The sequence below is a fragment of the Ambystoma mexicanum genome, chromosome 8 (assembly GCF_040938575.1).
Source record: "Ambystoma mexicanum isolate Mex_15411 chromosome 8, UKY_AmexF1_1, whole genome shotgun sequence".
NCBI classification, from domain to species: domain Eukaryota; kingdom Metazoa; phylum Chordata; class Amphibia; order Caudata; family Ambystomatidae; genus Ambystoma; species Ambystoma mexicanum.
In genome coordinates this window covers 230252196-230264935 of record NC_090929.1, presented here as the reverse complement: position 1 = coordinate 230264935, position 12740 = coordinate 230252196, and the positions used below count along the sequence as shown (strand labels likewise).

Below are 12740 nucleotides of genomic sequence, written 5' to 3'. Positions count from 1 at the left end.
GACGCACACCTTCACGAAATTCTACTGCGTCGACCGGGATTCCAGGGAGGAGTCCAGGGTCGGCCAAGCAGTGCTGCGCAACCTGTTCGCCTGAGGTGAGCCTGGTGAGGAGGTAAGATGCTTAATGTTGAGTTGATGTGATGCTTAATGTTGAGCCTTTGCCACCTCCCCTGGTTGTGCATGTGTGTACTGCTATGTATTCTTTATTCATGAGCATGTGAATCCATGCCAGACCCCATGCTGGAGAAGGAACAAGTTACTTACCTGTAACTGTTGTTCTCCAGCATGGGTCTGGCATGGATTCACATGCGAACCCTCCCGCCTACCCCTCTGCGGCTCTTCACTTGGTCATACTGCCACTTCACGTGCTTCCAAATCTGCAGATGGCTGCCAGAGGCGGTGCTTAGGTAGAGGGCAGTCATTGGCTGTGGTCAGTATGACGCAGAGACCAGTGATTGGTTATTACTACGAAAGACAGATCAGAAACGAAACTGATACTGGTTTTTTCTTTACCGAGGATTCCCAGCCTGACGACGGGGAATATTCATGAGCATGTGAATCCATGCCAGACCCATGCTGGAGAACAACAGTTACAGGTAAGTAACTTGTTCCTTCTGTCTCATGTTTAGGTCTGAAGCCCAATTGCCGAGATCCCAGGAGTTTGTTAGCCTCGAGGTGATCCTGAATTTGCAGGTATGCAACCCTGTTCAGTATCTTTAGAAGGAAAGGGACTGTGGTAATTGGTCTATAGTTCGTAGGGATGGTAGGGTCTAGAGTTTGTTTTTTGAGTAGTGGGAGTACCCAAGATTCCTTCAAATTACTGGGTACTGTGCCACTGGCGAAAGATGCATTTATGAGTTTGGTGATGAATGGAGCCAAGTCTCTGGCTGCATCCTTGATAATCTGTGCTGGACAGCTATCACCTTGGCAGTTGGATGGTTTTAATGATGCTACATTTTTTGTATATCAGGTACTGAGACATTGGAGAATTTAAAGCCAGGTGGTTGTGAGGAGGAGGATGGGGATTGGAGATTTTGTGCCTCAGTGGGTCCCGAGGCAGTGGCTTGGCTGGTGAGTAGTGTACGTTTTGTCTGCTGTTTTGGTTTGTAGATTGACTATTTTATTTGAAAGGGCATTTTGGATATTTGTACATCAAATTTTGTCTTTCAAGCAGGTGTCCGTAGGTTGGTTGGGTGTCTCCATTTCATGCAGTATGGTGAATAGTTCTTTGGTGCTAGAGCCTGCTTGACTTCTCCTGTTATTGTAGGTGTCGCGTTTGATTCAGATGATCTCATTTTTGTATTTGGTGGAGATGGAGGTCAGAGCGCCTTTAACTCAGGTGTGAACCAAGAGTTCACGTGGGCTTTAGGTTTCCCTTTGCACAGTTTGAGTGGGGCTACTAAGTCTATGGCTTTAAGCATGGTGGAGTTGTATGCGTCTACAAGGATGTTCGGGTCTTTTGTGTTCATGAATGTGTTAAGGGTCGGGATAAGAAAGGACATAATTGCCTCTGCTGTGATATTGCGTTTTATTTCTAGTGTGGCAAGGAGGTACAGTGGGACATATTCTATTATGTATGGTGTCCCTGATGAGCTCAAATGTGATGAGGTAGTGGTCACTCCAACTTAGTGGAGTGATGTCAATTAAGGAGCTGTTGCAGTTTAAGTCTGCTATCCAGTCAAGGGTCCTTCCTTTCTCGCGGGTAGGTTGGAGTGAATCCATGTTCGACCAGTGTGTTGGCTAATGTAGTGGCCGAGAGGTCATTCGGGTCATTATAGCCTAAGTTAAGGTCACCTAAAATAAGTGATTGATATTGTCAGAGAGTAGGGTCATTACGTCCTCTTCGAATGCACTTAGTGGTCCAGGAGGTCTGTAGATTAAGTGGATAGTAGTGGTGCTTTTTTTCGATGTTTGGAGTTTCGCTGAGAGGATTTCGCATGAGGATAATGATGGAGAAGGGACTAAACTTAGGTCGAGAGTATTTCTGAAGATGATGTCAATGCCTCCTCCTCTCGTTGTGGGTCTGTCAACTCTGATAATGGACTTGTCGGGAATAGCTAATATGAGTGAAGGGCCTGCTGCTGCATGCAGTCAAGATTTGTTATGGCTAGGAGATCCAGGTTGTTTGAAAGTGTTATGGAGAATTCTCATAAATGGCTGCTTTCCCTTACCTAATGAGTCCCTCAGCAGCTTTGCTGGATTTCTAGGGTTTATTTTGTTTCACCTGGTAAGAGTGTGAGCCTTTTTTTTACCATTTGTGTGATCTTGGGCTCTGGAGCCTCACCTACTCCATGAGCATCATTTTTGTGTGTTACACAGCACCTTCAGTGCACTGACACAGGGTTGTCTTTTAGACTTCCCACTGACTCCATTTTCTGGGACTGACTACTGTCTCCCAGAAACATGTAAAGTTGCCATTAACTTTATTTAGTCTCTTTAAATCACATACCCGTACAGCCAATCTTACATGGAGTATTGGAAAGGGTTAATTCTTATACTTGTTTGTCTGTTTCTCTTGGAGCACTGTTTTGCTCCCTTTTCTTCAAGACTTGGCTGGTGGCAGTGGTAACTACCCTATTTTTCATACCGCGGTTATCTTATATAAGCATGGTATTGTTTTAGGCTATTTTATGAGCCTCAAATATAAACCCGCTTGACCAAATATATTTTATTTCGGCTCTGGCTTGGTTTATTCGCCATTTTTTGTTAAAGTCTTTCTCGTGTTTTACTCTGCGCGCCAAACCATGTTTGGTCCCTTTGTTCGCCGTCTTTTCGCAGGCTTCTGCACAGAAGCCCTCCTTAAGGCGCCTGAAAGTCTGGGTAGGCAGGATGTGAGGGAGGGGTCTTGGGAGCCCTGCCATGGGTTCCCTTGGTAACCAAAGTCACACTCCTGTTTGATTGGCTGGGTGACTGTCCTTGCCAGGACAGCCACCTTGCTGTGCGATTGACAGCCAGGCTGTGTGAATGGGGGAAAACCTCATAAAAAGCAGGTCTCTGGGACTGGAAAGGCAGAGTCGCCACTGGAACGAAAGAACCAACGAGGAGCTGATGGAAGAGGACCCCGACAACGACTGAACTGCCTGGTGAAGCCCTGCTGCAGGTCCAAATCTTCACAATCCGACGACAGAAGTTCCTCCAGGAAACTTCTTCCCTTGAGCTGGTGGGACCAACCAGTTTGCCCAAACTGCAAGCCTGGACCCCTCCTCTGGTCAAATTCGCTGTACAGAGCTACAGTGGGCCGGATAGCCAGGAAGGTCGGACCCTGCTCGGGTTTTAAGGAGCGCACCTTTTATTCGTTGCTTTGCTCTGCTGCTGGTTTCTTCCCTGGGTAGTGCAGGACCCTCCAGTCTTCCTACTTCATGTCATTCCGAGAGTCGCTTCAGGAACCGTGAGCCTGCAAGAACCACCGGGAATGTCCGCCTCGGCTACAGCTCCCTCTCCGTTTTAAGGTACTGTGCAAATCCGGTTGTTCGTTTCGTTCAGCCGCGGTGAAAGTGTTTGAAATCTTTCTCCAATCCGAGGGCTTGTCCTTCTCTTCTCTTTGAACTAACTTTTCTGCCAACCAACCTCGTCCGGAATCTGTGGCACGAACTTTACCGCAAACTACCCTGAACCGTGTGATCTTGAGCAAAAGACTTTTGACCCATTGACTTTGGCCCTAAGCCTTTTCTACCTGATTCTATCACTGTAGTTCCTCTTGCTCAATCGCCCTGAGTACTTACCTGTTGGTGTGGTTAAATTTCTATTAACTTTGTCTTTCCCTCCCTTTTAAATTGCTGGAGTGCCATTTTGCTCCCGCTTCATTTTATGAGCTTAACTTGTCTGGAACTTATTGGGAGTGGTGTGGTGTATTAAGAGTGTGATTTTTAAACTGCTTTGATAGTGAAATGTTATATAACTAAAGAGTAAATAAATGTATATTCTTCTACTTGGAAACCATGAGTCAGTGTTCGTTTTAATCATATTAATTGCTGCCCTTTGTGTAACTATTTGATACTGCTACCTTGCTCTTAAGATAAGTCTGGCTGCTCAGCCATCGCTACCACTTTACTGTGTAGTACAGGCTTGTACCAAAGGTGAATTTGTACTGTCACTTGTAGTCTTAATTGTGTGTGGTGTTCCCAAAGGGTACTGCATATAATTCTGCATAACAGAAAGTATTATGTCGGCTATGTCAGTGGCATGCACGATTAGTGACCTTGCATTAATTAATGCTCCTTTTGAGAGGTTGTATAAGGTTAGTGAGTGCAGGGTTGTCCACGTTTGCTAGCTATACTCTCCCACAGTCCCTTAAACTCTTATTGTATGGAAATGGAGTGACTAGGTAAGACAGAGGGGTAGGGCCAGAGCAGGCATGTCAGAGGGCAACACATGGGCACTGGTCTCACATTGGAGGCTACACAAGAACTCTCTACACCTGCTCCATAGACCTCTTTCTTCCTGGGATGTTCATCCACGGGAACAGGACCACAGTAGCTACTACGGTCAGTAACTTAGATGTTCTACTCCTTTGTTTCCAAGGCCTTAACTTGTGTGTTTTGTTCCTTCTTAGGAGTCCATGGGCAAAAGTTCAGATGGAAAATCCTACGTCATCACAGGTAGCTGGAATCCAAAATCGCCACACTTCCAAGTTGTAAACGAAGAAACTCCTAAAGGTAATCATGAAAGTGTAAATTTAGAGTTTATATAGTTTCTTCTTTGAATCCGTTGCTATCTGAGCCACATACCTATCAGGTAGTCAACCAAGATTTTAAATGTGTGTATCTTCTACTTAATATGGTTTATCGCAAAAACAAATCCACGCCGCTTCCTCCGAAGGAGCAGGAGGGTCCCACACTGCTGGAGCAGTTGCCTCCTTCCCCCACTGTATCCAGAGCCCCCTGCTACAAGGTAGGCCTTGGGGAATTTTGTACCTTACGTGCCGCGAACGGAAGCCCCCTCGAAGAGTGAGCCGAGATCGCACTGCAACAGCAGAATTTAGTGCAGTGAATGCGCCGCCCTTCCCATTTGGGCCAAATTGCCATATTTGCCGTAATTTGTAGGTATTTGCCCACTGCCAGTATACCTGCACACGAGGAACTGATTCCAAGATGGCTGAAGGCTTCCCCGGTGCCTTTGCCTGACTTGCCTTGGCCCAAGCGCCCCTCGCTCTCGATTGCTTTTTTGCCACCCAATCCATCGTCGGTAGGTGATCGCCAGTTCCACCCGCGAAGGATCACACACCAAGGACTGTTTCCTGTCCTACACCAGTCCATATACCTGGCCCTGCCACCTGCCAGCCACTCTGCCCGACGCCGAGGCCAACGCTCTTGCTAGCCCAAGGTAATACTATCCATTGCCAGTCTATATAATAAAGCTCTGTTCGAGTGCCGCCCGCCCTACGCAACCGCTGCTACCTGCCACCCAAACGCCCAGTGATCCACACGCCGCCCATCAACACGAACTGTGAGGAACAGAAAAATTGGCTTCACTCGTAAAACTTGCGACGCCACCATCAGCATTACGGATGGATTTTTAATGAACCCTCATTTGACTTTATCGCCATTGACGCATTGCAAACCTACATATTAATGTCCGTGCCATACTTACACTGCTAGCTGGCTATCTCCCTCATCCCGTCCCTTCTGCATCAGTATGCCTCAAAAATAGAAATATTAGTGTCTTTGCATGTTAATCCACTGCATTTTAGCTAAATGTTTTATTCCGATTCTAGGTGTTGCTTCTTAGCTAAATGTATTACACCAAATCTAGGTGTTGCCCCACTACACTTTAGCTAAATGTTTTCTTCTGAATCTAGGTGTTGCATTTTAGCCAAATGTATTATTCTGAACCTAGGTGTTGCCCCACTGCATTTTAGCTAAATGTATTTGTTAGGGAGAATTCTCTGGTTAGGCTGAATTTCCCTACCTAGTGAGTCCCCCAGCAGCTTTGCTGGATTTCTGGGGTTTAATTTTTTTCTCCTGCCAAGAGTGAGACTCTTTTACCCTCACTCTTGGACATGTTGAAGTGTGTTTTCTTGGTTAAACCTTGTGTTGAATGGGCTATGGGGTCTTTTACTCCATAGGGCCTCATGTATTTTTGTGATGTGGGTCACACAGCACCCTCTGTGCCGTGACCCAGGGGTGTCCTAGGGACTCCCCAACATAGACTCCATACCCTGGGACTGACTACTGTCTCCCAGGGCATGTAAAGTCACCAAAGACTTTGCTAGTCTTGAATCCTGAACAGAACCAGTACAAACCATCATATTGTGGACGTACTGGCTGGGGCAATTCGATTGCCCCAGGGTCTGTTAGTCGAGGGGGCACGTCTCCGTCCCCCCTGATCGAGTTTTGGCTGGTGGCAGTGGAAACTACTTTTTATATTCGACCGCGAATATTTCCCTATGGGATTTCCCATTGTTTTAGGCTAACACATTTAATTATTTATTTACGGTAGCCTTAAACATACCGCCGGTTTATATATTTATTTTTATAACTCCGGTTGGGACTTTTTGCCAAAACTTGATTCTAAAATGGCGTTGGTGTTCGCCTCTGTAACTCTGACCCAAAGTGGAGCCCTTTGTTCCACTTTTGGCGGGCTTCTCCACAGAAGCCCTCCAAAGTGGTGCCACTCTGTCTGGGGTACTTAGGAGGGGTGGAGGGGGATTTAGGCACCCTGGACTGAGTTACCTTGGTAACTCAAGTCGCACTCCGTCCTGATTGGCCCAAGTGGTGAGCCGCCCGGCTCACCACTTAGCATGTTTGAGTGACAGCTAGGCTGGGTGAATGGGGGTTTGCTGCATAAAAGCAGGGCTTTGGGGACTGGGACTTCAGAAGTCGCCACAGGACCAAGAATCCGACGAGGGAAGAGCTGAGCCGACCTGCTTCGACGACACCACCCGGTGGAGCCCTGCTGAACCGTCTCACCACTTTTTCCCGACGACCGAGGAGAACTCTTAACGGAGTGGCTCCTTCCCTTGACTGGTGGGGACAACCAGTTTTCGCCTTCTTTCCGTCCTTTTGAGGTATCTCGTGGCCGCCTTGCCTGTGCCAAGCACCCCGGCATCCGGAATACCACACTTTACCCCCATACCGCGAAAGTCGGTACCAACCCTTGAACCGGAGGACTCCGCGGCTGGTTTCTTCCCGGGCAGTGCTACGACCTTTCTCTTCTGCTCTTCAGCGAGATATTCTTCTCCCCTGACCGACGTCGAGCCTTGCTGTCGCTGCCTGGAACAACTGCCCCCGCTGGAGGATCCTTTCCGCTTAAGGTACTGTGTTCCGCCTGGCTTCCCTTGCTACCGACTGTACGGGGTAGATTTAGTCCCCGGCTTTCGAACCTGGGAGTGCCTGGGACACTTTGGCTAAACTTTCTGAGCCACTCTAAACTCTTTTTGACTCTTTGCAAGACTTTGAATCTCTAACTAACAGTGTGATCTTGGGCACATTTTCGCTCCGGCTACTCTAAGAGTGGGCCCTGCCTAGTGACTTTTGCTCACCTGTGACTTTATTCTTCTTTAAGCCTATTGCAAGTGTTCTGGACCTTAGAGTGGTGTGTCTAACCTATTTCTGCTTTTTCTCTCCCTTTCTTGGAAACTACTAGAGTGTCATCTAACGTTAAGCACTCACCTCTGTTTTAATTAAGTGGTGTTAACCTAGAGTTGTCTAGATAGGAGAAAGGATTGAATTTACTTTCAGTATAACTGTGTTGAAGTGCTTTTACTATATTTTTGCTAGAGTGTTTTTAACTTATGTGTATTTTAAATAAATAACTATATACTTTTGAAACCAAGCTCTGGTCAGTGTTTGCTTGTGCTATTGTGTTTTGGTACATATTGTGTATACTTTACATACTGCCTAACTCTTCTTGAGAGAAGTCTGACTGCTCAGCCACAGCTACCAGGTAAATCTGGGTGGTACAGACTGCTACCAAAGGGGTTTACTGCTCTACCTGTAGTCTTAAATCTTTTGCAGTGTTCCCCAAGGGAACTGCACAGGTTTCTGCCTAACACTGGTGTACAGCGGTGGGATTTGTATTGAGTATACATTTTATTGTGCTTTAGATACCTTAGTGCAACTAACCACAAAGCTTAGCACTGAAAAAGTAAAACCTCTAACATGTCAGTTATAGAAAGCTATAGTCAAGAGTCCCTTGCAGCCAAAACTGCTGATTGTTTAAGAGTGCTCTGTAAACATAAGGATCTCCTGACTAAGGGCAAGAAAATGGAGCTGATTGAAAGATTGTTAGCTAACCAAAGTCTGGGTGATGGTTCAGAGGAGCCTACCACTCCAGCAACTGTAGATGACAGTATTGAAGTTAACATGGAGCAAAATGTTGATGTTTCTGAGGAAGAGTCAGAAGAGGAGGGTGAGGCTGTTGTAACTGTCCCCCCTAGGCCTCTGCCTGCTCTACCTGCTGTGCCTACTGGACCTTTACCAGGTCCCACCTTTAGTCCTCAGTACTTTGAACTGGAGAAAATGAAGCTAGAATTGGAGTATAAGAAACTTAATGCTCAAACTGACAAAGAATTAAGGCTAAGGGAAATGGAGCTCAAGTATGACTTAGAAATGAAGAAATTATCTGTTGAGAATGTTTCTCTCTCTGGCTCCTCTAGAAGTTCCAGTCCTAAAAGACCCCGGATGCCTAAAGAATTGGTTGGTATGTATGAGCCTAAGTTGGATGTGTTGGATTGGTTGTCTCTGTTTGAATATAATCATGGGCTCCAGAACATCACAGGAAATGACTTACTCACCTGGTTGTTCTCTAGGCTTCCCCCTGTTGCAACTGATGTGGTAATGGAGATGGGGGAGGAGGATAGGAAGGACTATGAATGTGTGAAACTAGCTTTGATAGCTAGGTTTGGGAAGACCCCTTCCCAGTATCTTAAGAGGTTTAGGAGCCTCAAAAAGCATGATGTTACCCCTTGGGCTACCTGGGTGAATGAATGTTTGAAAAACTTAGAGGGATGGATTAAGGGTTACAAGGTGAACACTTATGAAGGTATGAAGAATTTGTTTATGTTGGAGACTATTTATGATGCCTGCTCTCCTGAGCTCAGACAACACTTGGCTGATTCCAGGGAATTAGATTCCCGGAGGCTAGCTAAGGCTGCTGACTTGTGGGTTGCCAACAGGGCCACTCACAAGGATTCTGGGGTAACTCAGAAGAAGGATGGGGAAAAACAGTCTAAGAAGGACTCCAAAGAGAATTCTAATACTACCAATTCCAAAGAGGGCCCCAAACAAAACTATAAGGGTAAGCCACAAGGGAAACCAAATCAGGCTAGTGTACCTTCTGGTCCCAGACCAGAAGGAGGTCAGAACAAGCCTCCATTCCAGCGAGCCTTTGGCTCATGCTTTGTTTGTAAGGCTACTGACCATGTGAAAGGAGATCCCAGATGTAAGGGTAAACCTTCAGGGGTCCAGCTTGCCTCCTTAGCCTTCGCTCCAGAAGAGGAAGTACATATGGCAAGTGGAAACTTTCTATTACTAGCTGATGAACCCACTGGAGTCTCAGCTAGTGTTTCTTTAGTCTCTCTGGGGTTGTGGGAGCAACAGAATTTAGATGTCTATAACTCTATCCCAGATAATACTAAAGAGTATTATAAGGACAGTGTCCAGGTGAATGGTCAGGAGACTCCTGCCATTAGGGACACTGGAGCCAGCATAACTGTGGTGGATGAATCATTTTTCAAGGCAGAGGATGTTGCTAAGGCACCCAAATGCCTCACCAAGTTAGCTGGTGGGCCTGTGCAGATGTGTCCCCAGTTACCAGTTCTCATCCAATGTAATGATATGGCTGTAAAAATACCTGTCAGTGTACAATGTGAAGTGCCAGGTAGGGTTCTGTTGGGTAATGACCTCAAAGCTCTTGGAGTTGTATCTCATACCCCCAGACCTCCTAGCAAAAGGTTTCAGGAACTCACAAAACCTGCAAGGGAGAAAACCCTGAGAGGGTTATCTCAGGAGATGATGACAGAAATCACTCCTCTACCACTGGAGCAACTTACTGCAGTAACTACCAGATCAGGAGCAAAGGGGCAACCCAAGACTCCTAGGAAAAAGCCAGCAGCAAGCACTCCAGTGCTTCCAACAAGGACTTCCCCTAGGTTGTCCAAAGTTACACCTGTAACTCCCCCTCCAGCTGAGGCTGAGAGAGAGGTACAACCCTGTGTGGTTGAGCTAGACTCTGAGGAAGAGCTAGAAGGAGGCCCCAACCTTATTGGAGATTTGGACCCTGAGGACCATCCTGAGCTGCAGTCTTTACTGGCAGAAGGTGGGCCTAGCAGGGCAGCTTTTCGTAAGGGGCAAAGAGAATGTCCAACTCTGGAGGGTCTCCGCCACCAGGCAGCTTCTCAAGCTGATGGGCAAGAGCCTGGGAAGTATAGGTTGCACTGGGAAGATGGCCTCTTCTACAGTGAACCCACTGAGTCTGAACCTGGAGACTACAAACGCCTTGTAGTCCCACAAGAAAACAGACAACAGTTCTTACAACTAGCCCATGAGATACCTTTGGCTGGCCACTTGAGTTTCAAGAAGACCAAGGAAAGGCTCTCACTCTACTTTTATTGGCCAAAGATGGGGGCTGAAGTAGATAGATATTGTAAGAGCTGCCATACCTGCCAGACTTCTGGTAAGGTTGGTTCCAAGAATGTGGCACCTTTAGTGCCTCTCCCAGTTGTGGGAGTCCCATTTGAGAGGGTAGGGATTGACATTGTTGGTCCCCTTGATCCTCCAACCTCCTCAGGCAACAGGTTTATCCTTGTTGTAGTAGACCATGCTACTAGATACCCTGAGGCCATTCCTATGAGGACTGTTACAGCTCCGGCTGTGGCTAAGGCCCTCCTTGGTATTTTTACCAGGGTTGGGTTTCCTAAGGAGGTAATCTCTGACAGGGGGTCAAACTTTATGTCCCACTACATGAAGGCCATGTGGAAAACCTGTGGAGTTACCTACAAGTTCTCAACCGCCTACCACCCTCAGACAAACGGGTTGGTTGAAAGGTTTAACAGAACCATGAAGAGCATGATAGGTGCTTTAGAAGAACCCCTTAAGAAAAAGTGGGACCTTCTACTGCCATGCCTTCTCTTTGCTTATAGAGAAGTCCCTCAGGAGGGAGTAGGTTATTCTCCCTTTGAGCTTCTCTATGGCCATCCAGTCAGAGGTCCATTGGCCCTGATTAAGGAGGGGTTGGAAGGTGCTCCTCCCCTCAAGCCAGTCAGAGTGACTGACTATGTGATAGGTCTCCGGAGGAGAATGTCACACATGATGGCAGAAGCAAGTGACAACTTGAAAGCTGGTCAAGCCCTGGTCAAACATTGGCACGACCAGAAGGCTAACATGGTTGAGTTTACTCAAGACCAGCTAGTTCTAGTTATGCTCCCAACAAGGCAGAGGGCCTTGCAAGACAAATGGATGGGACCCTTCAAGGTTGTGGGAAAACTTGGAGAGGTCAACTATCTGGTGGATCTGGGCAGACCCAGGGAAGCTCCTAGAGTCTTCCACACCAACCGACTAAAAGCCTACATCTCCAGACCTGATGTAGGAGCCTTGCTCCTAGCTTCAGCTGCAGAGGAGGAAGAGAGTGAATCTCTCCCTGATCTCCTCAGAGGTGTACCTTTAGATGAAAAAGTTGAAGGAGTCAATCTCTCTTCAGACCTGACACCTGAGCAACAAGAGGAGTGCAAATCTATGTTAAATCAGTTTGCCTCCCTGTTCTCACTGTCACCAGGCTTGACCCCTTGGGGCCAGCATGAGATACTCACTGGTGACTGTCTGCCAGTCAAAAGCAGAGGATACAGAATGTCGGAACATATCAGAGCCCACATCAAAGGAGAGGTCAAGAAGATGCTTGATCTCGGGGTAATAGAGCCCTCTACTAGTCCATGGTCTAGCCCAGTTGTGTTAGTACCAAAGGCAGGATCCAAAGACTTGAGATTCTGTGTGGACTATAGAGCTCTAAATGCAGTCACCAAGACTGATGCCCACCCTTTGCCCAGGACAGATGAGTTGGTGGATAAACTTGGTGCAGCCAAGTACCTCAGCACATTTGACCTGACGTCAGGCTATTGGCAAATAGCCCTGACAGACCATGCCAAGGAGAAAACTGCATTTTCGACCCCAGTTGGCTTGTACCAGTTTAAGGTCATGCCTTTTGGACTAAAAAATGCACCTGCCACATTCCAAAGGATGGTGAACCAGGTTCTGGCTGGGATGGAAGATTTCTGCATGGCATACTTGGATGACATTGCAGTCTTCAGCCACTCCTGGGAAGAACATGTGAACCACCTAGGACATGTGTTGCAGGCTCTGAAACAGGCCCATTTGACAATCAAAGCCAGTAAGTGCCAGATTGGTCAAAGTAAAGTGGTCTACCTTGGACATGAGGTAGGAGGTGGAGAAATAAGGCCTTTGCCCAGCAAGATTGAAGCTGTGCAAAATTGGACAACACCAACTACTCAAACCCAAGTGAGAGCTTTTCTAGGCCTCACTGGGTATTACAGGAATTTCATTGAGAACTATGGGACCATAGCTTCTCCACTGAATGTAATCTCCTCTCCCAAATTCCCTAAGAAGGTAAAATGGAATGAGGAGTGCAATCAGGCCTTTGAAAAACTGAAGAGAGCTCTTTGCCAGGCTCCAGTATTGAGAGCTCCTGGCTACCACCAACCTTTCATTGTACAAACTGATGCTTCCAATGTAGGTATAGGTGCAGTTCTAAGCCAACTGGATGAGAAGGGTAGGGAGCACCCCATTTGC

The 12740-nt window shown here is 46.9% G+C and overlaps 1 protein-coding gene across 5 annotated transcripts in view; it reads left to right on the top strand.

Annotated features, from left to right (window-relative positions):
• Positions 1-12740, top strand: part of RABGAP1 (RAB GTPase activating protein 1) — a 3038993-nt gene that overhangs the window by 827403 nt on the left and 2198850 nt on the right. For all 5 annotated transcript variants that reach the window (XM_069609645.1, XM_069609642.1, XM_069609641.1 and 2 more), the window contains one exon: positions 4553-4655. In XM_069609645.1, coding sequence (XP_069465746.1) covers positions 4553-4655 — 103 coding nt within the window. The remainder of the gene's footprint in view (positions 1-4552; positions 4656-12740) is intronic.